This window comes from Gossypium raimondii, chromosome 10 (assembly GCF_025698545.1).
Source record: "Gossypium raimondii isolate GPD5lz chromosome 10, ASM2569854v1, whole genome shotgun sequence".
Taxonomy (NCBI): Eukaryota; Viridiplantae; Streptophyta; class Magnoliopsida; order Malvales; family Malvaceae; genus Gossypium; species Gossypium raimondii.
In genome coordinates, this window is record NC_068574.1 from 570,580 (window position 1) to 598,338 (window position 27,759).

General features: G+C 33.3%; 4 protein-coding genes across 4 annotated transcripts; 1 reads left to right on the forward strand and 3 right to left on the reverse strand.

Moving 5' to 3' along the window:
* Positions 1 to 2,024: 2,024 nt before the first annotated feature.
* Positions 2,025 to 7,657, reverse strand: LOC105778027 (uncharacterized). The gene is made up of 9 exons (XM_012601578.2): positions 7,339 to 7,657; positions 7,073 to 7,253; positions 6,911 to 6,973; positions 5,294 to 5,430; positions 4,996 to 5,033; positions 4,846 to 4,891; positions 3,937 to 4,101; positions 3,223 to 3,392; positions 2,025 to 2,339 (listed from the first exon to the last, which is right to left on the reverse strand). Exons 1-8 carry the CDS (start codon positions 7,475 to 7,477, stop codon positions 3,223 to 3,225), a joined length of 939 nt encoding a protein of 312 aa, XP_012457032.1. The 5' UTR covers positions 7,478 to 7,657; the 3' UTR covers positions 2,025 to 2,339.
* A 2,146-nt stretch (positions 7,658 to 9,803) lies between these two features.
* On the forward strand, positions 9,804 to 15,173 carry LOC105776577 (exocyst complex component EXO84B). Its single transcript, XM_012599306.2, has 7 exons — positions 9,804 to 10,164; positions 10,251 to 10,348; positions 11,190 to 12,246; positions 12,985 to 13,497; positions 14,089 to 14,277; positions 14,362 to 14,498; positions 14,774 to 15,173. The coding sequence occupies exons 1-7, from the start codon at positions 10,009 to 10,011 to the stop codon at positions 14,931 to 14,933; spliced, it is 2,310 nt and encodes a 769-aa protein (XP_012454760.1). The 5' UTR covers positions 9,804 to 10,008; the 3' UTR covers positions 14,934 to 15,173.
* Positions 15,174 to 15,696: 523 nt separating this feature from the next.
* Positions 15,697 to 19,863, reverse strand: LOC105776576 (receptor-like protein kinase). The gene is made up of 2 exons (XM_012599304.2): positions 16,691 to 19,863; positions 15,697 to 16,150 (listed from the first exon to the last, which is right to left on the reverse strand). Exons 1-2 carry the CDS (start codon positions 19,686 to 19,688, stop codon positions 15,792 to 15,794), a joined length of 3,357 nt encoding a protein of 1,118 aa, XP_012454758.1. The 5' UTR covers positions 19,689 to 19,863; the 3' UTR covers positions 15,697 to 15,791.
* Positions 19,864 to 23,195: 3,332 nt separating this feature from the next.
* Positions 23,196 to 27,296, reverse strand: LOC105776114 (cell wall integrity protein scw1). Its single transcript, XM_012598606.2, has 9 exons — positions 27,064 to 27,296; positions 25,896 to 26,075; positions 25,722 to 25,797; positions 24,984 to 25,113; positions 24,749 to 24,860; positions 24,479 to 24,570; positions 24,301 to 24,370; positions 24,109 to 24,191; positions 23,196 to 23,591 (listed from the first exon to the last, which is right to left on the reverse strand). Exons 1-9 carry the CDS (start codon positions 27,202 to 27,204, stop codon positions 23,495 to 23,497), a joined length of 981 nt encoding a protein of 326 aa, XP_012454060.1. The 5' UTR covers positions 27,205 to 27,296; the 3' UTR covers positions 23,196 to 23,494.
* Between the last annotated feature and the right edge of the window lie 463 nt (positions 27,297 to 27,759).

A 27,759-nucleotide genomic window follows, 5' to 3' on the forward strand; every position in this document is an offset into this window, starting at 1 on the left:
AATTAAATCCGGCCACCGTCCAATTAACTAAATAGATCAGTTCGATCGATTAATTCGGATTTAACCGAACTATGAACGCCCTTAGCTCTATTATAAATATAAGGATAAACTATCCATAACCGGTCTTTCTATATCTTTTTTCAATTTTAGCACTATTGTTAAAAAATTATTATTATTTTGGTCACTCTTTCGTAAATTTCTTTTTTTTTTTAATTTTAACACTCACGTTAAGAATTATTCTTATTTTAATCATTCTTCCATTAAATCAAATAGGATATTGATTGTACCACACACCTTTTTTTTTTAAATCCAGTCCTCTACAACTTTTTTCCTTGAGCAAACTTGGTGGGATGATCCAATGCAGTGTGTGTCCTTTAAGTTTTCTAATGTGAGATGGTACATGGTTGATTGGTGGCATCCTCAACTGTAAGTTAAACGTGGATAGCACTTCAAAACGAAGGTCGAGAGTAGTTGGGTTTGGAGGGGTTCTAAGGAATAATAAAAGTGAGATTTTGGTACTCCTTTTACGTCCAATACCTATTTTGGATAATGAAATCGTTTATGCTATCATTTATGCATTGAAAATGTTGACTATGATTTTCTTACTTCACCAAATATGGTTGTCGACTTAGATTTTATGGTTGTTGTATTTCTAGTCTAAAATAAACACAAAAGACTATGTTATTTTCGAAAGTTTTTAACATTATTGATTGGCGTGTATATCTTATATTATTAAGTTTTAAAGCATGCTAATGGTTTCAGAATGCACTTACCAAAGTTAGTGTGAATCACCGTCAATGTTCAAAGCCAATGATGAGTCTGTGTTTAAACATATGTGTTTTATTGTGCTCGAGGATTTTTTTGAGTGATGTTTCTTACGTTTTTCTTTTAAGCTGGTTATTTTACTTTTGATTTTTAGGGCGAGAGTAGTTTAATTTTGTTTTTAACAATTTCTTTCTCCTAATTAGACTTTGTATTTTTATTTTCAATTGACAAAAATGTTCCTCTGTTGAGAATTTTAAAAAAAAAATTGTGCAAAAATTAATGTGTTGAGGCAAGTTTTTGAAATAGCCTATTAAGTGCCAATTAGATGTGGCCACTTCCATCATTACTGCAACATAATGTTACTTATCATATTTGGAGTTGACAATTTATTAAAACAAAATCTTTGAGCTTTAAATGGTATTGATATTCTGGATATATGCAAGCTAAACTTTGAAGACCAATAATTTTTAAGCATCTTTCCTTCATGGTTGGATTGATTCAGATCAAGCAATTGAATATCTTAGATTGTGAAGAACAATTCAAGATTGCATTGAACATACCATTGAATAATGAATCTCCAATAGTCCAAATTACATTAGTTTTTATTAATATATTGTATTTTGCTATTTTATAGGTAAGGAGTTGGATTGTAATAAATGTCCAGTTTGTTAGCAAGTCTCTAAAGCTTCTATATATTGAGAGGCTTGTATAGGCTTTGTACAGGGTGGAGAGAACACTTTATTGTTCACAAAAGCACATATTTTTGTGAGAGCATTTGAGAGTAAACAATTTGAGTTTATACCCTAAACTCTGAAGGAGAGAATTTAGAGATAAGTGATCTAATCTTTAGGTACAAAAGTGAGGCTCTTATATCGAGAGTGTTAGGACATTATTCACTAGCTGTATTGGTAAAAAAGGTAGTGGATTTACTCACCAAGTTAGGCTTTGCAGATGTAAGGAAACCGAACTATATAAACACAAAAGGCCATGCCATTTTTTTGATGTCTTCAACACTGATTGGCGTGTATATATTATTAGTGATGTTTCCTTTTGCAAAGTTTTACAAGACGCAGATTAATTTCCCTACGTCTACGAAGTCTAGCTCAATAAGAAATATTTACTATCTTCAACACTTGCAATAAGTGATCCTAAATCTATCACACACCCGTGAAAATTTTAATACCTTTGCACTTTGAAGATCAATACTTTCACCACTAAATTCATCCTCATGAACTCAAGTAAAATCACAACACAAACAATTTTACTATCAAAATGCACTCGCAAAGTGAAGTTCCTCACTAGAACAGACTAAATGTTAAATCTCTCAATACATTAATTTATACAAGTCTCTTAATTATGTAGATATATTTCGAGAATTGCTAACATAAGAATATCTATATCAATCATTATTAAACAACAATGAAACAAGCCTAATACAATAGAATACTAGTAAATAATGTAAACATGGATTCTTGGCAGCTAAGAATACAAAGTTTCAATCCAATCCAAAATTCACGATCCAATGAATTAGATAAAAGTGATCTGGTCCGATCCAATTCTCCGAATATATTTTCCTAAATGACATGATCTTAATTAATAAGGCTAGATGTCATCCACATAATTACACAATTCATAAACATAATTAAATAAATTGCTAGCATCATAAATATAGAAATTGCCTTAACTTGTTTCAGTGATCCAAGGAGTGAGCACTCCCTCAAGATGTTCAAATGAAATGTTTGTTTTGAGTTGTAATAATTTAAATCTTGTGATGTCCCTTTTCTTAGGAAAAAAATTCGAAATTGGTATCTAAAACTTACATTTTTAGAATATGTAAGAAAACATGAAAACATAAAATAAAATAAAAAGTTAATGTGTGAGTATATGATAGCTTCTTAACGCTTATTTTGAAATGTTAGAAAAACACTATTGCAACTAAAAATTTCCTTTATAAATTCAACTTTTAAAACTGTAGTATACAGTTATTATTATAGCCATATTTTCAAAATTACAAAAGAAGGAAAGCTACAACAGAAAATAATAGAACAATACACCATTTTGTGCAATCAATAATTTAGAATCACTTGGACAATTTGATATTTTAATTGGCATATTACAAGTTCCTTTGACTTTGGCTACAGCTATTTAGTTTATTGAGAGAAATTGCAATAAATATTTAAATAGTAATTAAATAATTTTCAATAAAAGAAAAAAGTTATAAATTTTATTGTAATATCTGTTTTATTCTAATATTTTCTAATATTACAATTTTTTTTTTCATTTTAAGGCTAAAGTGCAACTTTAGCATATATAAATAATATAATAATTTTAAGGAAATTAATATGCAAATTTTTATTTTGAGGCCCCTACCTGCCCCTTTGCATTCTCCTCTACAACCTACACATAGGATTTATGCACTTCATATAATAAAAAATCAAAGCCAAATGAGTGTTTTACCTAATTTTCCGAAGGATTGTATTCTTTTACCATCAAAATCTCCCCGCATAACTTTTGTGGCACTTGGTCTAATTCTTTACCTTCCTGCCACGCCTGCCCTACCAAAACACCAGGTCCCATATGCCGGATGTATATCACAACCTCATCACTGAACGGATATGGATGTTTCACTGCAAAACTACAATTATATTACTAATGTTTTCTTTTTTAAAAAGGCAGAAGGATATATTTAACCTTTATAGTTTACATTTTTTTTTTGTTAATTTGATCATTATTACTTTTAGTTAAATTTGACCATTAATCTTTTAAAAAGAGTCTTAACCGTCAACTTTTCAAAAAGAATTGAATTGTTATTTAATGAAAATGCTAACTAAAACATTATATTTTTAAACATTATAGGTCACATGAAAATAACGAGTGCTAATTTTTGAATTTTTATGATTTTTTTGTAATTTTTATTTTTGAATATTATTGTCATATCAACATTAAGTACAAGTGAACTGGCACATAGGGTTCTCATGCTAACATTGTTAAAAATTAATGTTTTAAACAACATTTCCATTAAAAAAAACAATTGGGCTCTTTTTAAATGGTTGAGGATCAAATCTAACTCAAAAAATATATACAGGTCAAATTAACAAAAGATGTAATATTGAAGACTAAATTATCATTATACCTCATAATTAGCAATTATTAATAAATTAATAACTTCACCTGGCTTTGGGAAGCCACTTGGAAATTCATCGAGATCGAAGAGGCCATCCCCGAACTCATATGCCAAATCACAGGGCTGTTCAGTTGACATTACTTCTTTCATTTGAGTCACCTCAAAATACAAGGGACATAACTGATTTGCAAACTGAGCCACAATTGATCCACCTAAGAAATAATAGTAAAAAGAGAAAAAAGAAAATTTTACTTGACTGAATTCAAATTTAAAGATGCATTGATAGAAATTTGTGTATCAGTAGTAGCCAATTGAAACGATGGACTAAACCAACCAATAAGTACTTATCTTTTTTTTTCCTTGTTAGTACCTTTAAATATCAAAAAGCACATGAAGCACATTTGAGTATGCAAAAGCAACAGAACTAAAATTTCTTCAATGTAATGGCAATGGCATCATGGATCAAGAAATTCTATTTCATTATTTCTCCTTATTTAACAAAATGATTTTTTTCTAACCATTTAGAGATAACCATTAATTAACCAAACTCTCCCAGGTATAAGCTTTCATTAGGTAGTAATTTCCCTTCTATTATCATTAATTTGAGTTACTCAGTTGCTTAGCTCTTGCAAATTGGCTGTGAAACAGAGTAGAAAGCAAACAACAATTTTATTTATGCTCTACTTTAATGTCCAATATCTGACATTATATCTACTTCTATTTCTAAATAAATGGTCAAGTATTCACTAAAATTAGTTCAACCATAGCCATCAACCGTCAAAGCATCAATATAGTAAAGAATCTAATCCAGTCTTCTTCATCTTCCTTGAAATAATCATAACAAGAACCTTTGTAGCTGAGGGTGAAATTACTAATATGAAATGGCTTATACACTAGATTAACCCTGCTAATCAACCCAAAGTAGAGCATATTCCAGCAGAGATAAACATACTTACTGGAAAAACGGCCATATGTCTTCCCATTATTGCCATAAAATATAGTCTGAGAAGAGAATCAGCCAACTCAAATAGTTAATTACAGAGGGAGAGTATAAAAAATATGAGGAAAAAAGAATGACTAGCTTCATCATATTAATGTAGACTAACCTTCTTGAAGAATTTCAACCAAGCAATAAGAAATGGACCTAGTAGAGAGAAGCACATTATTAAATCTTTCGAAACTAACCTACAGTTAACATTTATTTATTTTTAACAAAGAAAGAAGAGAAGTTCACAAGAATATCCAGCACATAACAGAAACAACATATATGCACATTATTAGAGGCAGCAAGCAATATGTAAACTCTAAATATTGAAAAATTCTAAGCATAATCTCAGAAAATAAATGCAAAGGAATTAAGTGATACCAATTGCCAAGTTGTTGGCAATAACTCAAATAAATTACCTCCACTGGTTCTGCAGTTATAGACATGAAACGGAATTGCAGCGTCTTTATTAAAACGAATGTTGGAATCAGTTTTCCTGACAAACTTTGGGTCATGGTATCGTGTACCAGCTATCTCCCAAGCTATTGAAATAAGCCTGCATCGCATACTCATAAATGTAGAATTGATTTCCGGAAGCACTTGAATTAAACTAATTTTACAGTTTTCTACTTGTTTCAGTATCCTATCTCCCAATGTAATGCATCTTTTAGTTATGCAGGCTTAGAAATGCAACAATGGTATGCATTTAGCATTATTTCTGACCGTCCAAAAGTACTTTTTGACAGAAAAAGCAATGTTAAACAAAGGAATTTTGTCACTCAAAACATCGAAAGTGCGTTTGAAACCAAAGCAAGAAGCTGTCTCTTAGATGCTTTTCAAAAGCAATTTTTAACCACAACAACAATGCTAAACTAGAATCAATGCTAAATAAAGCACTTTTGGGTAAAAATACCATGGAGACCCTTGTATTGGAGTCGGATTGCATTTTACCCCCCCTACTACAAAAATGGACAAATTAGTTTCTGTATGTTAGATAAAAAAAAAATTGATTCTTCTGTTAAAAATTTCATCCATTTCTATTATTAAAAACCAGTTCATGTACATCAGCATATGCTACACGTGGCATGCCATGTGTCACTATGTCTAGTTATTTTGTTAACCATGCCAATTTTTATGGATGGATTTTTTAATAAATAGGACCAATTTGCTCTTTGATCTAATATATAGGGGACTATTTGCCCATTTTTTTAGTAGAGGGGACAAAATGCAATCTAACTACCAGTATAGGGGCTTCCATGATACTTTTACCAACACTTTTGCCATCCAATTATAAAACCAAACATTCAGCCACAACAACAATGTTATACTAGAAGCAATGCTAAATAAAACACTTTTGCCATCCAATTATAGAACCAAACAAAGAAGCCGGATGTTAGGTGCTTTCCAAAAATACTTTTCAAGTATGCTAAAGTAGAAGCAAGGCAATAGAACCAAACAAAGAAGCTAGATGCTATGTGCTTTTCAAAAGCACTTTTCAACTGATATTAAAGGTAAAAAGACCTCTCCAGTCACTATCAATTTCGAAATTGAGCAAATTAGTCCCTCTAAAAAAATCAAAGCAATTTAACCCTTGTCAATTTCGAAAGTGAGCAACTAATGACAATTAATTACGAATTTGATGTTTTCCATCAATCGTACTTGATTATAATTGGTATAATAATTTTAGCCCTCAAAGATTACGCATTCTATCAATTTGGTCTTAATTTAACAAATTTATCACGCAACATCTGTGTCAATGTTGAGGTTGAATTTATTGAATTTTTTAAAATTAAGGCTAAAATGGAAAAATATGTAATCATACAAGGCTAAATTTGTTATTATATCAATCAAAATTATATACAATTGACAGAAAACATTAACACAGTCATTAATTGTCCTTAGTTGCTCCCCTTCAAAAAATTAACAGCTATTAAATTGCTTCAATTTCTTTGACAGGAATCAATTTGCTCAATTTTGAAATTGGGAGCGACTGGAGAGGTCTTTTTACCAATATTAAACTAGGGAAGAAAAGTAACCTCGGATTAAGTAATTGCAGCAATCGATGACGTCTTTCCTCTGGTATGTCTTCAATTTTTTTCCTGAAGAAGAAGAGAACATGATTTCCATTACAAATCCTATAATATAACTAAAGAAACAAACAAAAAGCACGAAAAAATGTAAAATGAAAAGAGCTAAACCAGAGATAGGCAGCTGGATTATAAGAACCAGGATCCAAAGGAATCAAATAGTTAGGAGGATCAAGAAACGTGACGACATCCATTTCTTCCAAGTAAGGTTCAAACGACGTCGTCTCCGAAGCTCCATTCACCCCTGCTCTAGCTCCAACTGAAATCTTCCTTCCACCGCAAAATCTTAGACCTGAAATTCAGAAATCACAAAACTACACTAAAACACAGTACTAGCTTGCATGATTTTTGTAATATTAAATGGAATCGAAACTGACCTGGAAACGAGGATAGGCGAAGAGCCGGCGGTGAGTGTGACGGTGAGCTGATTGAAATCAGGCCTCCGCCGCTTGGTCTCGAGCAAATAGGCGTCACAAAAGATAACGGAGTGTTATAGCTTCCTATAGAAACCCTCATACTTATCTCGATTCCAACACTAACCTCTCTTGCAGTTGCGTCTAAAATTGTGCTTAAAATTTTCAACTATATCATATCATATGCTGCAAATCTTTGAATCTTTTGCTTTCTCCCTCGCTTTTCACTTGCACTCAACATCAAGCTTCCATTTTGTGTTCTTTTTTATTGATTTGAATTTCATTTTCTCTATAATATGGTTAAATATCTGTGACTAAACCATTACTAGATTTAAATTTTGTGTCCAATTTCAAAAAATTATAAAATTATCATTAAATTATTTTAAAATTTGTATTTAAATTATTAAATTTTTCTTTTAAATTTAATTAACAAGTTTCAAATGATAATTGGTATAGTAGATTGTACTTGAAGAACACATCTTAAATTTAAATCGATTTGACGGTTAGTGTTGAAGATCAAAAAATAAATTTATTTAAATTTTAGTTTGTAAATTCGTAAGGTCGAAAGTTGCTTCATGAAAAAGAATTGAAATGTAGAAGAGAAAGAAAGCAAAGCTTTCGATTAATATAAGCAGTGCAAATAAAGAATGTCATACAACAACAATTTTAATTAGGGGTGAAACCAAAAAAAAGTTTAGAGGGGCCGAAATTAAATTTTAATTTTTAATAGTCTATATCTTTATAATTTTTAAAAGATTAAATTAACTTTTTATCATTTTTAAGGGGTCAAAGCGTAATTTTACCTTTATTAATTTTAAATTTTAAATTTTAAATTTTCCAAAGGACCTAAATAGACGATTTTCTATTTTAGGGGGGTCGGGGCCCCTACCAACCCTTAGGTACACCATTGATTTTAAGCCCAATGACTTAAATCAGAACTTTTAAATAATTTAATGACTATTTTATAACTGTTTGAAGTTAAGTGACAAAAACATGAAGTTACTAATAATCTAATTACCTTAGATATAATTTACCCAAAACTTTAAAAAATTTGATTTTTAATGAGTTAAAATTCTAGCAAATAAATTTCATTTTTGTAGCCATCTTATTTTAATAGTTAACTAAAGTATTCTCTACATGTCTCAAAGCAGTTACATTTGAAGTAACATTATTTTTTATTTTCTTGTTTATATCTTTCTTATTTGTTTTTATATCATATACTTCGAGACTAATTTATTAGTCAACCATAGTTAGGGGTGTTTAATCGGTTAATCGACTCGAATTATCATTAATCAAATTAACCGACCCTTTTAAACTCTTAACCGTTAACCGAACCGAATTTTTTTCAAAAAAATTAACCGAACCGAACTTTTTCGGTTAATTCGGTCGGTTAACCGAATTAATTCAATTTTACCTGAAATTTGCACACCCTTAACCATAGCTGCGTGATGTCTTTTATAGTAAAGTATCCGGTGTTAATAATTACTTGTTATATTAAGCGATTTAATTTAATAGTTGAATAAGTTAAGTAAATTAATTTATACGATGGTTTAAATTAAAATCAAGTTTGATCTTTAAACAACATCAATCATTTATCATTTATTAAAAATGTTATAATATCATATTTGGTACCTATACTTCATAGAATATCTAATGTGGTACATGTACTTTGAAAATGTCTAATGCAATATTTTAATTATCAATATGTATTTTATTAAGATACATTTACTTTCATAAAATGTCCGATGTGGTACATGTACTTTGAAAAAATCTTGTGTTGTACTTAAACTGTCAACATGTGTTTTATTATGGTACGTTTACTTTCATAAAATGTCCAATGTGATACTTAAATTAGCAATACGTGTTTTATCATGGTACCGATGATAACACTGTTAGTAAATTGCTAAACTAACTAATGAAGATTTGACACGTTGAAACTTTTTTCCAAATCATGAAGCCTGTGTGAATAATATAACATCATGTGAAAAACTAATTAAAACAAACAAACAAAAAATACTAAACATATATGCTTGGTTGATTTTTCATAGGTTGGTTTAACAATATGCTAACGGTGTTAACACTAGGTACTATAATAAAACACATATCGATACATATTGATAGTTTAGGTATCACTAGACATTTTCAAAGTACAGATATCAAATTGAATATTTTATGAAAGTAAATGTATCATAATAAAATATATATTGATAATTTAAGTACTACATTGAATATTTTTAAAATATAAGTACCATATTAAACATTTCGTAAAGTATAGGTACCAAATGTAATATTATCGCTTAAAAAATTAATAAGGTTGTTAGACAAGTTAAATTATTAATTAATTTTTAAAATATTTGATCGTTCGTTACAGAAATGAGAAAATGTCTTCTAATAATGAAGATTATTATTATCAAGAAATAAAAAGAATTATTATTATTTGGCTTTCTTTGTAACCGCGGCTACCTGCTGCCTATCTGCTTTCCACCCAAGTCACCAACTGTCTTCCATGGCTGGACTCTTCTGAAGTTCCCAAACTGCCCTTCCATCCATTTCTTGCCTTTCATCTCCCACAAAACCTATTCCTTGAGCTCCGTTCGATCTGATTTTCAGCTGAAAGGAAGAACCAAGAAGGAAATGGCGACGGCGAAGGCGAAAACGGGACGGTCCACGCGACCAACGGCGCCGCCGAAAGAAAACGGCGCGAAGATCGAGGAAAGCCTTAACGTTTTCAAATCCGATGATTTCGACGCCGATGCTTTTGTTCAGTCCAAGTGTTCTCTCGACGACAAGGTTTCTTTCTTCTATTTTCTGTGTTTCTTTTTCTTGAAAGGAATCTCAGTTTTTCAACGATGAAAAGGTTTCGTTGCTTCCTTTAGGAAATAAGACAATTATGTTCGTATCTGTTGGATTTGAAGAGAGCTTCTGCTGAAGAAATGCGTAAAAGTGTGTATGCTAATTACCCCGCCTTTATACGGTGAGATGTTTTAGCTTTCCTCAACTCTGCTCTGTTATACTCTTTGTTGTTGCTAAATCAAATTAATTACTAATGCAATTTACTTTTATTTGTTTATTGAAACTAGAAGAAAAAAGAAAGAAAGGAGATCATTTCGGCATTTCCTCTGCTCTACCTAGTACAATAGTTATTGTTGTAGTGCTCTCATAAATTACTGCTTATTTGATCCAATTTCATTTAATTATTGCTTCTTTTGTTTCAATTAAGGATTCAGTTAGCTAGATCTTGTGAACAAGAAAAACGTCTTTCCCGCCTAACACAAAATCATGTAATCGCACATCCTTTCTTTGGTTCTCAATTCAGTTACTCCCCCAAATCCCCTTCTATCAAAATTCCTATCATTTGTAAACCATCGAGCTTCAATGTAGAGGATGGAATCTTATCCTATTGCATACTCGATATTTTGAGTTGATACATACATGCATATATATATACTTCTTTTTTCTGAAGAATTAATGCTGAATTGTATATCATCTCTTTAGAAGCATTGACAAAGACAGTTAACATGGCTACATTCATAGAAATTCTAGAGGTGTTACATTTAAGGGTTCATGTTGGGTGGGAAGTTGAACCTTGGCCTGGAATTTTCCAATCAGCAAGGGTTGGGAACTGACCATGAAATCAAAGTCTCTGAGAGGTTTTGTAAATGGAACTTCTTTTTGTTGGAATCATCTGAAGGGAAGGAGGAGAGGATGTTGATATCTTTGCTTACTGTTGATGACATTAGTCTTTAGAGGATACTAGCACTGTAGAAATTGAATGGGGTGTGGATTTTTAAGACATTTGGTCTTCTTTCCTGCAGCACATCTAAGGAGATATCTGATTTAGAGGGAGAGCTTTCATCTATAAGAAATTTGCTGTCAACACAAGCAACATTGATTCATAGTTTGGCTGAGGGAGTTCACATAGATTTGTCTTCTCCTAAAGCTTCTGAAGATCCTACAGCTAATGGCTTCTTAAATATTGAAGATAATGAGCCTTCAGATCTGGAGAAATGGTCAGTCCAATTCCCTGATCTCCTGGATGTTTTGTTAGCTGAGAAGAGAGTAGATGAAGCTCTGGCAGCACTTGATGAAGGACAGCGTGCGGTAGCCGAAGGGAAGGAAAAAAATTCATTGAGTTCTGAGGCACTTGCATCTCTAGAGACTGCCATTATAGAGCGCAAGCAAAAGTTGGCTGACCAGCTTGCTGAGGCTGCTTGTCAACCCTCTACTCACGGTGCTGAACTTCGTGCAGCAATATTAGCTCTTAAAAAGCTTGGTGATGGACCACGTGCTCATACTTTGCTCCTTAATGCACATTTCCAAAGATATCAATATAACATGCTTAGCCTTCACCCATCAAGCACCTCATATGGAGGAGCATATACTGCTGCTCTCTCGCAGTTGGTGTTTTCTGCCATTGCTCAAGCTGCTAGTGATTCCATGCGTATTTTTGGTGAGGAACCTGCTTATACTTCGGAGCTTGTAATGTGGGCTACAAAGCAAACAGAGGCTTTTGCCCTTCTTGTTAAAAGACATGCATTGGCTTCTTCAGCAGCTGCTGGTGGTCTAAGGGCTGCTGCAGAATGTGTTCAGATAGCTTTAGGTCATTGCTCATTGTTGGAAGCTCGTGGCTTGGCACTTTGTCCTGTGCTTTTGAAACTCTTTAGACCTAGTGTTGAGCAGGCGCTCAATGCTAATCTGAAAAGAATTGAAGAAAGCACTGCAGCTTTGGCTGCTGCTGATGATTGGGTGCTAACCTATCCCCCAGGTGGTACTAGGCAATCTGGCTGGCCCTCTAGTGTATCCCTTTGTAATACAACAATATTTCAACATAAACTTACGAGTAGTGCTCATCGATTCAATTCAATGGTCCAGGTGAACCATTTTTTATTTAACATAAATATATCTTTGTCTTTTGTGTTTGTTGTGGATGAACAAATATTTTTCCTAAGAAGTGGTTCCTTCACATGATAATTGGAAATCAAAATTTGCAACATAAAAATGCAGTTCAGATGTTAGCATTTTGATGCCTAGTGTATTTTTTAACCATTTGATCATGCTGGTTTAGAACTTACTTTTTGAATATTTATTTTGTTCCTATGTGGCTTTAACGAGTCTTTACCTCTCTTTAAATGTTTGGGATTTCTTCTAATAAAAATTCACTCTCCTAAATATGTTTTCTCCAAGGGTACGAGGGTCCTTTCGGCCTAGGAGTCTTACAAGTCTCAATGGGCTTTATTTAATGGTTATGCTGTTAATTTTTTTTCCTCCAATACAATCATTCTTTGGCATGGATATAGTTCCTTGCCTGTTTTCAACAAAGTGTTTCCCAACTGCCTGCCTATCTGTCTCTTGTTTTGGCTAATTAGTATTCTCAAATTTGATATGTCGAACTGCTAAATAATGTTGTTTGATGCCATTTTCTTTGATATGATATTTATTGGTCTTTATTGAGGTGTATTAGTTCATTTCAGCTCTAGTTTTATATCTCACTTGGTTAACAGTCGGGGGGTTGTAGATTGATGTTTTATGCACCTCTCTTTGTTCATTTTGTCATCTAATGGGATTTAATCCTTTCATTAATTATGACATCTATTCTACTTCCTATTGTAGGATTTCTTCGAGGATGTTGGACCACTATTAAGCATGGAGTTGGGAGGGCAAACACTGGAAGGTTTGTTTCGAGTGTTTGACTCATATGTAAATATGCTCATTAAAGCATTGCCGGGTTTGATGGATGAAGAAACGAATTTTGAGGATACTGGAAATAAAATTGTTCGAATGGCTGAGACTGAGGCCCAACAAATTGCATTGCTAGCAAATGCATCATTGTTGGCAGATGAACTTCTTCCACGAGCAGCCATGAAGCTGTCCCCAAATCTGGCTAGTTACAAGGATGACCAATGTAGAAGAACTTCAGATAGGCAAAACCGTCATCCTGAGCAACGAGAATGGAAGAGGCGCCTTGTGAGTTCAGTTGAGAGACTAAAGAATAAGTTTTGTCAACAACATGCCCTAGATCTCATTTTCACAGAAGAGGGTGATAGCCATTTTACTGCAGAAATGTACATCAATATGGATACTACTACAGATGAGGTGGAATGGTTCCCATCTCTAATATTTCAGGTGATTTTGATGATTCTTTATGTATATATTTCAGATGAAATACATTTTCTCTTGGTGCCTTGTTTGTTTAGTTTGAACAGGTTTCTTAATTTACCACTCAACTTTGCTTTTAGCATCTCATAGCACCTTGTTCATAAGGTTATATTTCTTATTTCACACTTCAGATTTTGAAATCTTTGTCGATTAATAGTAACTGATTTGTATGTCATACTTGATGCAGCTTTTATTCAATGTTTTTAGTATGTTGGTTAGAAAGTTCTCACATGCTGGGAAAAACTGTTGTTTGCTGTAGTTTTGTTCTTATTAGGCTTTGTTAATGGCTGTAGTTTATGGTATCATATTTGCAAAATCCTAGTGAATGAGGGAGTAGCCTTGGGAGCTCCATGTAAATACCTGTACAAAATCATGTTTTCTACTAGATTTTGGGTAAACAAAACTACGAGGTCACAAATGGATGCTTAGTCTCTTGCTTGCTTATTCTCCTGTTTTTCTATTATTCTTTGATTTTATTTACAGTCTAGGTTTTGGGTGTTAGCAAGGGGTTCGCTCATTTTTTATGTGCTTTTTTTCTTCAATATCATTATCGTTCAGGAACTCTATGCAAAACTAAACAGGATGGCTAGCCTGGCAGCAGATATGTTTGTAGGAAGGGAAAGATTTGCTACATCGCTATTGATGCGGCTCACCGAATCTGTCATCATATGTCTTTCCGAAGATCAAAGCTTTTGGGATGATATTGAGGAAGGACCAAGACCTTTAGGTCCACTTGGATTACAACAGGCATGTATTCTCGGTATCATTCTTCTTCTGTTTTTAAATATATATTCAATTGTTAAAAATCGGACTTTTTTTGTACATGTGCAGCTGTATTTGGATATAAAATTCGTCATAGGCTTTGCTTCCCAAGGTCGCTACCTATCTAGGAATTTGCATAGAGTTGTCAAAGAAATAATCACTAAAGCAATGGCTGCATTTGCTGCTACCGGGATGGATCCAAATAGGTATGCTCTGATAGTTAATTTTCTTTTTATTGAGTTGTTTTCTCATAATTATTCTCACCCTTAGGCTATACAACTAGAATGCTTGTATATTCTGAATAAATGCGCATGGTGTTGGTTCAATTAATTTTATGGATCACTTTTTTTCCTGCAATTAAAGGCGTGTAATCCTAAATGTGAGCAATAGTGGGAATAATAGTACTGACTTTGGGATCTGCCAATATATAGTATTGGCAATGGCATTGAAGCATTCTGATTTATATGTTATTGTATGTCAGCGTGCTGCCCAACGACGACTGGTTTGACGAGATATGTCAAGATGCAATAGAAAGATTAAGTGGAAAACCAAAACCCGAGCCCGAGCGGGATCTAAACAGTCCCACCGCCTCGGTTTCAGCACAATCTATCTCATCTGTTAGATCACATGGGAGTTACTAGCCATTTCTTTAACCTTTGTACATTTGACGGCTAACACAATTGGTAATGGATCTCTCTTCTTTTCTTTTGGCTATTATAATCATTTGTTGAATGTAGTAATATACCTGCATGGTCATAAAGTTGGGGTTCCTTTCATTTTTCTGCATTCATTAGTTGTTGTAAATGTTTGTAATTCTTTTATACAAGTATTATTGGAAATAAATTCTCACGAAATAAAATGAATTCAACCTTTTTTATATATATACTTACTGCAATTTGAGTAGCCCGTTTGATGAAAAGAGGTGAATGTTTTGAAAAATTATGTTGATATATTTATACCTAATTTATTTATTTTATCTATACATTTCTAAATTAGATCCAATTCTATTCTGTTGAATTAAATTGATTTCCAGCTGTAATGATAATGATCTCAAATTAAGGGCAAATTAATTATGCCTTTCATCTATTGCCCATATTCTCGTATCACACAATGGCCATTGCCATAGCTGCAGTGTTGAGCCAAAGTGGCGGTAACATAGTTGCTTATAAGTATACTCTATATGTCGTAGTGTAAATGTTTAAATATTTTTGGTAGGTGGATGTGTGCCGCACATACTCCACATTTTAAGTCACCCGATGAAGCATTCTTATTCTATTGAATCACTCTGGCTCTTCATAAAATCAAATTGAAGAGTCTGCCAACTTCTCCCCAAAAAAGTGAAAACCCCTCAATAATAAGCGAAATAATTAAGAAAATAAAGGAGGAAAAAATTGTACCAATTGATAGAGACTAATGGACATTATTGAATTAAAACGTAGATAGTATTCCCTTCAAATTATGAGAATGATAATCAAAAAGTAGAATTTCCAGCTAATTTCTTAGCTCTGACGTTTAGACTTTCTAGGGTGTTTGGTGTTTAAGAGCTGCCTCACAACATCTCTCATTGCAGGTCTTCTGCTTGGTTCCTTTTCAGTACATCTCAAAGCTACCAAAACCAAATCAATAACCTGCTCCCTCACTTCCCATTCCACCAACTCATCCACAATCCTCGAATCCACGATCCTCCCGATTTCGGTTTCGATTTCGCCGCTCAAAATTGATCTGACCCACCCCACGATATCGGTCTCCCCCATAAATGATGGATCCAATGCCCTCTTCCCGGTTATCAGCTCGAGCAAAACCACCCCATAGCTATACACATCCGCTTCTTTGCTCCATGTTGTTCTGAATGCATTTTCTGTCAAAAACACAACCCCATTTTAATCATTACATGGAATGTCATCTTTATATTAAAAAAAAAGTTAATTGCACCGAACATACTCGAACTATTATCAAAATTTAAAATTAGTCTTCAAATTGATTATTTAAATTAAAGTATCATAATTGAATAAATGAAAACTTTCCATTGGTTTCATTGAATGGTTTGAACGTTAAATCGCTAGCTAAAACTTGTGATGTAGTATATTCAAATATGTGGATCAAATTGTGAACACGTGTACCAAATTACCTAAACAAATTGGATATGCCGTGATAAAATATTTACAATTTGATCCACATGTTTTAAAAATGTGCCATGTTAAACCCAAATTGACATTTAATGCCTAAATTGATAATTAAGTTGAGATTGGCTGATTGATTCAATACAAATACTTTAAGGATGCAATTAAAACATTTTAAGTTTAAGGACCAATTTATAATCTAAAAAATAGTTTGAGAATGTTTGGTGCAATCAACACTTTTAACGAAATTGAATCAAGGTCAAAGTTACTATGCATACCTGGAGCTATATATCCAACCGTGCCCGCAACTACCATCGACGGTTCTGAAGCCACAGACTCGTCGAGGAGCTTAGCAATTCCAAAATCGGAGATATGCGGTTCCATATCGGAGTCGAGGAGGATGTTTTCCGGCTTGATGTCTCGATGAACTATACCGGGATCACAATCATAATGGAGATATTCCAACCCATGAGCCGTTCCTAGTGCTATTCTATACCGAGCACTCCATTTCAGGATTTGTGCCTCATTTGTTGTATGATCATTATTATTATGTAAAACATCATGTAGGCTCCCATTTTGCATGTACCTGTATAAGAGTAATCCATAATCTTTTCTCAACCAAAAATCTTCTAATCTCACCAGGTTTCGATGCTTAACTTTCCCAATAGTTTTGATCTCTCGAACCATGCTTCGGTTTCCTCCTTTATGCTTTGCTACATTGATCTTTTTTACAGCAAAATCACTCCCTGGACTCAATGATGCTCTATAAACGACTCCATGTGCTCCTCTGCCGATAATATACCTCTCATTTAGATTCTCGGTAGCTTCCATCACTTTGTTCAATAAGGTCGATGCGCCTTCTTCGACACAGATCTCATTTTCTTGCTTTTCTATCCTGCAGAAAATGAATGTCGAAGCCACAACTAGGAGTGCCACAACGAGTAGAGACGAACCGAGGGCTATCATTGCAACTTGCAATTTGGTAAGGCCCCTTTGATTTTTCATTTCATTACAAGGATTAAGGTAATTGCTTGTAGGACAAGTTTCCTCACCTGATGAAAGACAATAAATGCATAACCCAGGATTGCCGAGGAAAGATGATGGGGACAAGTTCACGAAACGCATCATTGTTGTCGGTATTGGACCGCTGAAGTGATTGTAGGAAACATTGACCTCAACCAAGGAATCCATTCCATCAAGAACTATTAAAGTCCCTGTTAGATTATTATTAGATAAATCCAATCTAACCAGCTTGAACAGATTTCTTAGCTCCGACGGAATCTCTCCAGTCAAACCATTGCTGCTCAAATTCAAGCCATAAATCAGATTCTTCATAGCTCCGATCGACGAAGGAATACTACCTCCAAACGGATTTCCCCCGAGCTGCAGCTCCGAAAGCATTTCGAGTTCCAACAAGAAAGACGGAATGCCACCTGTAAATCGGTTTTCACTCAGAATAAGAGTTGACAGCTGTTTCCAGCTTGTCAAAGCATTTGGAATCAAACCATTCAGTGAATTAAACCCCACGTCGAACTCTACCAATCTGCCACAATTTGACAACTGAGATGGCAAAGAACCTTGTAAAAGGTTGTGAGAAACATTCAAAGTCTGAAGATCTACTAGGTTGCTTAACTCCGAAGGTATAAATCCCGTGAACCGGTTCATGGACAAATTTATAGAAGTAAGATTTCTACAGTTCCCCAAGCTGGATGGAATTGGACCGGAGATGTTATTTTCACTAATATCCATGTGTACAAGATTTGTATTCTCTGCAAACTCGGGCAGCACACCGTTGAGGTTATTCTGCTTAAGGATCAATCTCCACAGAGTTTTACAGCCTCCGATATCATCGGTTACACTGCCGGTAAGCTGATTTTGACCCAAATTCAACACCCTTAACTTCTTTCCAAAGCAAAGAAATGGAGGGATTGTACCACTGAACATATTGTTTGTGAAATCCAACTGCTGTAAACTAGCATTGATCCCCAAATTCTGAGGTATGGCCCCGAAGAAACGATTATCGTACAACGAAATGTTTTTCAATTGCTTGAACTCAGTGATCTCTAAAGGCAATTCCCCTGTTAGGTTGTTCTTATAAACAAGTAAATACTCTAAGCTTGGAATCCTCCAAATACTAATAGGAATCTCACCACTCAAATGGTTCATAAACAACTCAAGATCATTCAACTCACTTAACATCCCTAATTCATTTGGGATTTCACCTTTGAGTTGATTATCATACAATAATAACTGTTTCAAAGACTTACATTTCCCAAGCTGAAATGGGATTTCACCATATAAATGGTTTTCAGAAAGATCAAGCTTTAAAAGCTGATCTAATAAGCCTAATGAAGAAGGAATATAACCTGTTAAGTTACTATGTACAATAACCAGCTCAGTCAAGCTGCTACAATTGGCTAACCCTGGTGGTATCCCCCCATTGAAACTATTGAATGATAAATCCAAAACACTCAAATTTTTACACTTGGTAGGACTTGGGATTTCACCATTGAAACTGTTGTGACTCAAATACAAAGACATTAAGTTCTGGAGATTCATAATACTGGAAGGCAAACCCCCAACAAAATAGTTCCCATCTAAAAGAAGTTCTTGTAGTTCACTACAGTTCCCTATTGACTCTGGTATGGTACCTATCAACCCATTTTCATACAAATATAAAGCTACAAGCTCGCTCAAGTTACCAACATTCATAGGTATTGAACCACTCAAGTTGTTATTATTCAAATACACGTACTCCAAACCAGTAACATGAAACAATGTTTCTGGTATTTCACCACTCAAGGAATTGGAAAACAAGTTCAAGTAATTCAGCTTTTGCAAGGAATTGAAAGTATTAGGTATTGGTCCAATGAGTTCATTGTTAGACAAATCCAAGTATTGAAGGGAACCACAAGTGGCCAAAGCTGAGGGTATTGGACCAAAGAACCTATTGTTGCTCAAATCAAGGGTGTTCAAATGGTGTAAAGCACCAATTTGAGGTGGCAATTGGCCTGAAATGGCAAAGTTTGTAAGGTTAAGTGTAAGGACATTATGGGTTTTAGAATCACATTCAACACCAACCCATTTGCATGGATTTGGATCAGAAGCATTCCATGAAGAGGTTAAAGAAGAAGGTAAGGCTGACCAGTGAGGTAACAAAGACAACAGGGTTTCCCCATCAGAATTCAAAGCATAAACAACAAGACCAGTGTTTTGTTCTAAAAACAAGAAACACAAGAGCAAGGTTAATGGCAAGAGAAAGTTACCTTTCATCATTCTCCTCCAAAGGGTAACAAGGATATAGATTCTTACCTTTCTTAATGCATACTCTCTCTCTCTATATATATACACGCATGTATGTATGAACTTGGAGAGTGCAGATGGGTGGAAAACTCACCAAGACCAAAGTCCAAGCAGTCATTGACCAGCAGCAATTTGAAGTGAAGAGAGACAAGACGATAATAAATACAGAGGGATAATATAATTTTTGTCCCTCAACTTGGCATCTAGCCACGCATTGCTTTTTTTTTTTTTTTTCACTTTAACACTTAACTAGATAATTAAGTTTATTTTGGTCTTTTGGATAGGAATAACATAAAGGTTTGATCACGTGGTATTTTAAAATTATTTAAATTTTGGTTTATTTTATATCTCATTATCACTTGAAAATTTTAAAAATTATATAAATTTTTCAGTGATGACGTGATATAATCTTAAAATGTCATATCTAGTATTTTAATAAATAAACCGATAGTTGAATCGGTCAAAACACCAATTTTCGATTGAACCAATTTGATCGATTTAACTATTAGACCAACAATAAGCAATTAAATAATTAAAAATTTTATAAAAATAAAAAAAGTTTAAATCAATTCAATATATTTAACTGTCTATTTTTGTTCTAACTTCTTTTTCAACTTTACCAATTTCAAGTAATTTTCGATTCAATCTATTTGTTCAAATTGCAATATTTCGGTCCAGCTAATCAACCCAATTATGTTCTAGTAACATTGATTATATCATCAAATCTTGACGAAATCTAATTTTAAAAATTAAAATAGATCTAATTAATAAATTCAAGTATTAAATTAGATAAAAGAAAATAGTTGTGAAATTTAGTTACCAAAAATTATATTATAGGTAGTACAGATATTATAGAATTGGGTCATCGTCAGATAGCTGTAGATCATGTCATGGGCGGGGGGGTTAGTGTGAAATGGAAGATACTGGCTTTGCTTTACCATTTTTTCAACGCGGTTTCAGTTTCAAAGCGGCTGTGGGAACGCAGCTTTTTAGTTATAAAATTAATGAAACACTTGTGTTTTATAGTCCGTGGAAGGGAGAAGCGTCGTTGCCTTGCACTCTGTAAAACATATTAAATGTCATCCCTCTGCAATTCCATTTTCCATTGTTAGCCACTTGGCAAGCCTCCTGCTTTTTAAAAAAAAAAAAATTAGGCAAAGCCAATTCCCTTTTCTATGATTTTAAGTCGTATTATTATTTAATTTAGGCAATCCTTTTTGGTCCCATTTTTCTTTTTAACAAGTACATACCAACTTATACAAGATTAGTACAATATTTTAATATTCTAAATTTTTTATAATTACATTTAAAGGTAAAAAATATAATCATTTGATCAAATTATGAAAGATAACTAATAATTTTAAAATTAATTTTTCATATAATTGTATTTATATATATGTGCAATTAAAATTATTTTCATGTATATAAAAATATAAATAATCTAAAATAGTATCTCAAAACACAAACGGTACATACATGGAATTGAATTGGATTTAGAGAGATTTAACAATGATTTATGTAAAATCAGTGGGTTAGGTGAGTTGTAAAGCTACACAATCATTTATCCACTTAAGCCAAATCTCTAGATTATTATTATTAAATTTAAATTCTTCTATTAAATTGAGCTTTTCAAGAGTCAAAAGATTTAGAACTTTGTCATCGCTTACTTTTAGTAAAAGTAACAAAACCTAATTAGACAAGTTTCCATTATTTACATACAACCATGTCCAAAAGAAATTATTTATATACAACTTGTCTAATTAGAGATGATTGAAAGTCTTATGAAAAAATAAAATTGTTTCAAGCACCCATATTAATGCTAGTGGCTCCTGAATAACAAGCTTTATTTCTTTTATTGAATTAATTTTGAGTTTGAGGTATAGATTTATTCATGAATTAAGTCACTTTAATTCAAAAATTTTTAAAAAATTAGATAAACTAAAAATAAAACTCGTTTAAAAACAAACCGAGTCTCAAATAAAATTCTTTAGTTCAAACCCAAACTTAAAACTTCTACTCTTATTTTCTCATCGTTTCACTATCATCTCACTATTATATTATTATTACTTGAACATGTTTTATTATTAATTTTGTTACTTATTAAATTGCATATAATTTTTTTTAAAATTGATTCTGAATTTTAATAATTTAGGTTGAAATCAATTAGGCTTGTAGCTCAATTCTCAAATCATTCAAAATTTTAATGAATCCAAGTTTTGAATTACTTCAAATTAAAAAGTTCAGATATGTTTTCAAATTACAATATTTTTTTAAAAAGAAAATTCAAATCATTATTAGACTTTTAACTATAAAATCCATGATTTGACCACAAATATCAAGTGAGCGAGCAAAGCATACAAGAAACCAAGAGATATGTGAGCCTCGCATACTCCACTATAATACTGAACAACTCTACAAAGCTAAAACAGTCGTAAATTATTACACTTCTATCGTAACCAAAGGATAAAAGAATAACCAGTCAACCACTGTTAGAAAATTTTTATTAACTTCTCTCTTTTTACCATTTTTCATTTCCTTTCACACTGCACTACGCTACACTAAACTACACTAATGTTCTGCATAAAAAAACCCAAAGTACATAAAAAGACCAGGGACTTCCTCTAGGAATTGACGGCCAAAAGGAACATAGTTATGCTATCACCAACAAGCATTTATTCCTTTTGACCAAAAAATTAAAATATAATATATATTGCAATTATTTACTTCCAAGTGCTGTCAGCTAATCATCCACATATGGATGTTTTCGCTTTTGACTCTTTGACTAATACTAGAAGTTGCATGGTTCAGACCCTGTAATTGTCATCTCTTTCTCCATTTATATAATTTGTACCCAAATGAAAAAAAAATAACTAAAAGGTTACCTGAAACAAAACATCAGCTGAAGCACTGTTTACCTCAAGCAGAGTAGCTTATCCTGCATATATATGTATATATATATCATAGACGCTTATATCTATCAAGCCCTAAAAGTTCAAAAGATGATTATCATCCTTTCACTTCAATGGAATAAATGGTGTCAATGGCTATGGCAATGGTTATGCTTCCCTACATTTTCTCAGATAATAATAGTGCCATGATATGAAAATCTGGATTTTCTTCAAATGAAATGTTATTCATGTAGTGTATTTTGTCTGTAGAGGCATATATACTTCCGAATAGTTCCTATAAATCTTATGTTTTGAAGACCCCTAATATGTTAAAAAGCATGGCAATCATCATTTTTCAGTTTACCGAAACAAATAGTGCCTATTGGCTATGGCAATGGTTCTAACAATTCCATGAATAGAATGAAAAAATGGGATTGTTTTCTGCGCTGTTTACTTCAAGATAGTGCCATGCACTGAATGTCATGTTAGTAATGTGATGTATATGGATCAACCCCAGATGTATGCTGCGTGATATAGAGCATCGGTAGTAGTCCAGTATCATGGAATGGTCAATGTTCAATATGAGGTGGAATAGCACACAAATTAACCAAACCTGTAGATAATGCACTACTTCTACAGAATATTAAAGTTATCTGAAAAGCCTATAAAGTTAACCGGGCATAACAAATGCTGCAGACACATGCATGTCTTGGGTAAATTCAAATAAACATGAGCAAATGGTGTGTTCATGATACCGCTATGTGCAAAGACATGAGAAGGGATGATAATGCCGATGGTGACAATGAAATGGGTGCATGCAATAGCTGCATGATGCATCCTAGCATGTAGCAGTTGTATTTGTTGGAGCATATAAAGAGAACATCCCCTCATCTACTGGTAAGTCATAGCTGGTGGAGCCCCATTGGCACCAGGAGAAGCAATGGGATGATTGGAGTCTTTCCTTTTACCGAAAGGATTCTTGGAATATCTATGATAAAGTCAAGAAAGACAACCATGTTTCACTGAAGCATTTATATAGTAAAGTTACAGATGAAACATGTAAAGCTAATTACATAATTTCATTATGTTCATATAAAGCTTAATGTGAAGTCCCTTTATTTTCTAATTTTATTCATTGGCATTCAGCATTATCAAACCGTAGATATACACACCAAAAAGAATCAAAGAATTCTCTACCCAACCACTCTTTTTAGAGATTGAAGTTATAAGAATCAAGATTTGCCATTAAAAACACAATCTTCACGAAAACAATTGTGGAAATATCACCTTTTAACCCACATTGAGATGCCGAGAAGCAGTAGAAATGGTAATTATTAGGTAGAAAACCTATCTGGATTCTGCAACAGACGTGAATCAAGCCACAAGCCCATAAACATCACATGTATAAAGCACTAATATATATGCAATAGTTGCCATACCAAGAAACAAAGCAAAGGAAAACAAGAACATTTAAAACAGTAAAGCCACAAATGCAAAAAGGATACTGTATTCGCATGCCAATAGAACCAGAACTAGGGATCACAGCACCCTGCAAACTGTGGTGCACATTGCTTGCAGAATTCACATCCTACAAGTTGGGGAAACAAACACTAAGCTTAAGAATAAAAACCCAAGAAAATTGCATTCCATGAATAACTGGTTACATCCAGGTAGGTTAAGAGAAGAAAGGAACTTACTTCAAACTCTATAAAGCAAACAGTATGCCTTTCTTGTCTCAAGATCTTCATTTGCTTAAAACCAGGTTGACTGCATAAAGCATAAGTACGAAATAAACCAGGCTGTCAACAGATATCAACCCAAATTCACACAAATAAAATTGACCGTTAAAGTAGCCAGAGGCTAAGATGTTCTTACGCGCTAAATAAGCCCCGTAGTTCTTCCTCATTAATATTCTCTCCAAGATTGCCAATAAATAAGGTATTGCAAGGAGGGTTATCTTTGGTGTTCTGCCAATCAAAGATAGTTTCATTTAGTGCCATAAAAAAAACATATAAAGGATGCTGCATCCCAAGATTTCCCAGAAGGAATGAGAAAAAGTCCAACAAGCCAACTATAAACGACCAATAAAAAATTATACTAAATCTAAACCAAAGGAGAAAGTGGTACGTGGAGCGTAGAAATTACCTGAACAGGCACATAACTGCTAGGAGCTGGTACAGGAGTAGGGGTAGGCATTGGCACTGGAGGAACAGGATAACCTCCATAAGGATCATATGGAGGAGTTGGAGATAAATACCTATGCCAAATACAAAAGCGTTCAACTTAACAAGCAATGCTGTACCTACACCTTCAACTATCTATGACTAAGCAAACTAGACCATAGCATAGCAGTATCCAACATCCTGACATAGCTTCTTACCCATGTGGGCCCCAAACAGGGGCAGGAGGAGGGTGAAACGGAGGTGGAGTAGTATAAGCACTGTGTGAATAATCGCCACCAGTTCGCAAACGTTTGCTTTGATCATACGAATTAGAATCTGCTACAATTCCTACAGAATAAATATCAACAAAGTAAAAGAATGATCTTTTACATAAATAGATTCCTACAGAATCTGCTACAAACCTCTCCCTGTAAAAACAAAGACAAATTAACAAGGATACATTTTTTGTACTCTCCTTACAAATATGATTTAAAACACTTCCTTTCAAAAACCAATAATTGTATCTATTTTTCTCTATTTCAAAACTATACATTCAGTTGCTTTTATTCCCTCTTCTGTATATTTAGATATGGATCATTTTCTTAATATTTACTTGATAAAATTACTTATCATTTCACCCACAAAATGGGTTGCCAAGGACTGGTATTTATTTCCTTCTCTTCAACAGTTCCTCTTCTTGTCATGGTCTGAATTGTAAACCCCAAATACAAATACAGGAGGAATTTAAAGAGCAGACCTCTAGAACCAATTGACTCAATCCTCTTCTGTTCTTTGAACCATAATCTCATCATCTTCTATACTTCAGGATCATTAGGAACAACTTTATGTATTTTGCATTACTTGATCTCCAGATTAAAACATTTTTTGTCTGTATGTCTCCATGCAAGCCTTTTTTTTCAAATTTGGCATGATACAAGGTGTTAAAGATGACTCACCTCTTTTAACAAATAGATTCTTCTTCGCCATCTCTATGTGCAATACCGATTTTGACTCAGCATCAAAAACCATTTCCTAATACCCCCCAGCATCAGACAAAATCAGTGCTTTGAAAAGGATGACATATCTTAGATGACTAAATAAAACCAGCAGTTAAATACATTTATAAATACCTGAAGGGCATCTTTGGCAGCAATTGCGAGTTGTGCACTTGAGAAGAGAGCAAAACCCATAGGTTTTTCTCCCTTGTAGTTCACCTGCGAAGCTTCATACCCTGGAAGCCATCTCAGTAAATTCTGTAGCTCTCTCTCTTTGACGTCTTCAGGAAGACCAGTAATGAAGATGGTCCGAACCTGGATCCAGAACAAGTATTAATATTATTTTTACGATATACAAGGAAAAAGCAGCAAACTTGTACATGCAAAGTACAAATGCATGCACCACAAACATTTGTAGACACCAGAGTTGCCTAATTTGGTTAATCCCATTCAAATTGCAAACCAAATTGATTATGATGTTATAGATATTATGTTAATAATGGGAACCTTTTCTTTTTATGGATGATTATCGAAAATCCATTTAAAAAGTTAATTGAATCTTCTTTAAAGACAAAAGTTAATAATTTTTTAAATAACACATAATAATGAATGCATGAAAAAAAAAGTAATTGCAACCTTCTATGCTCCAAAGGATCGAATTTCTTTCCTTCTAAACGAATCAAGGACCACCTTTATCGTACCATTTTTTTTTATAAATAGTTAACTATGTTTTAGTTATCTATCTGCAACCCAAATTGATCTGCGTTGCAGGTAACTCTGATGCAGTCATATAACTACCTAATAACCACATTTATACAGAAAACAATTCTTATTTAGCTTGTACTTCATCTTATTTTCAGCTTCTTCCACCAATGTTACTAAAAAGGAAATGAAAAAAAAAATCTTTCGCCAGAACATAACCAAATAATTGAACTCTTGTAAATTGTAATGCAAATTCAGTTAGAATCGTTCACTAAAGAAACAAAATCTTAGAATGGTATATGTTGACGGTCACAGAAATGATTTTTTTATTGTCAATTGTAAAATTTATTATTTTAATCTTGGAAAAGAAAAAAGCAAGTGCAAAAAGAAAACCAAATATTAAAGAGAGAAACGATGGAATCTACAAAGCTAAGCAAAGCAAAAAGAAACTATTATATTTGCAGATTCTCAAAGAAAACTCAGAGAGAGAGAGGCAATTAGGGTTCTGTCACCATCAAATCGTGCAATTGAGGCTCAGACAATAAGTCTTGAAAAAAGAAAAAAGGAGGAGGTAGAGTAAATGGAGTGAGAGAGATTTGACCTCATCATGAGAAGAAACGGGTGGAGGATGGTGGACAGGAGGAGGCGGTGGAGGAACCGCTGTTGCTGTGGCTGGAGGGGGCGGAGGAGCTGGTGCCGGCGGCCACTGCTGGTGATAAGGGTGGATTCCAGCACCCGCCATGACTATATCTCGATAGAAAGTAGAAACCTGAAACCCTAAACCAATACTCGATGTTCAAGAGAGAAAGAAAGAAAGAAAGAACAAACTACGAACTAAAAAGAATGATAGCCTTTTATTTATTTATTTATTTATTTGAATAATTTAATTACAATCACAAATCTAAATAATAAATAATACAGGTCCAATTAATTATAATAATTCCAATATTAAAATCCTATATTAAAATGAAAATAAATCTCAACATTGCTCTCGAATGATGAGATTCAAATCTCAAAGTCGATTTAATTGAGAGAAATGAGACTCGAAATTATGAATTAAAATGCATGTTTTTTTAGCACAATTATTCTGTTCATGGCCGAAGCAGATTGAATTTTAGCTTGATTGATATAGAGAATAGTTTTGAATTGATTAGATCAAAAATTTGTACGAATCAATTGAACTGGATAAAATTTGATCAAATTGGTGATCAAACCAGTTAAACTAATGATTGAACCAATTTTTTAAAAAGGTAATTTTTTTAATTTTTAATAATTTTTTAACAGGACCAATGGCTTG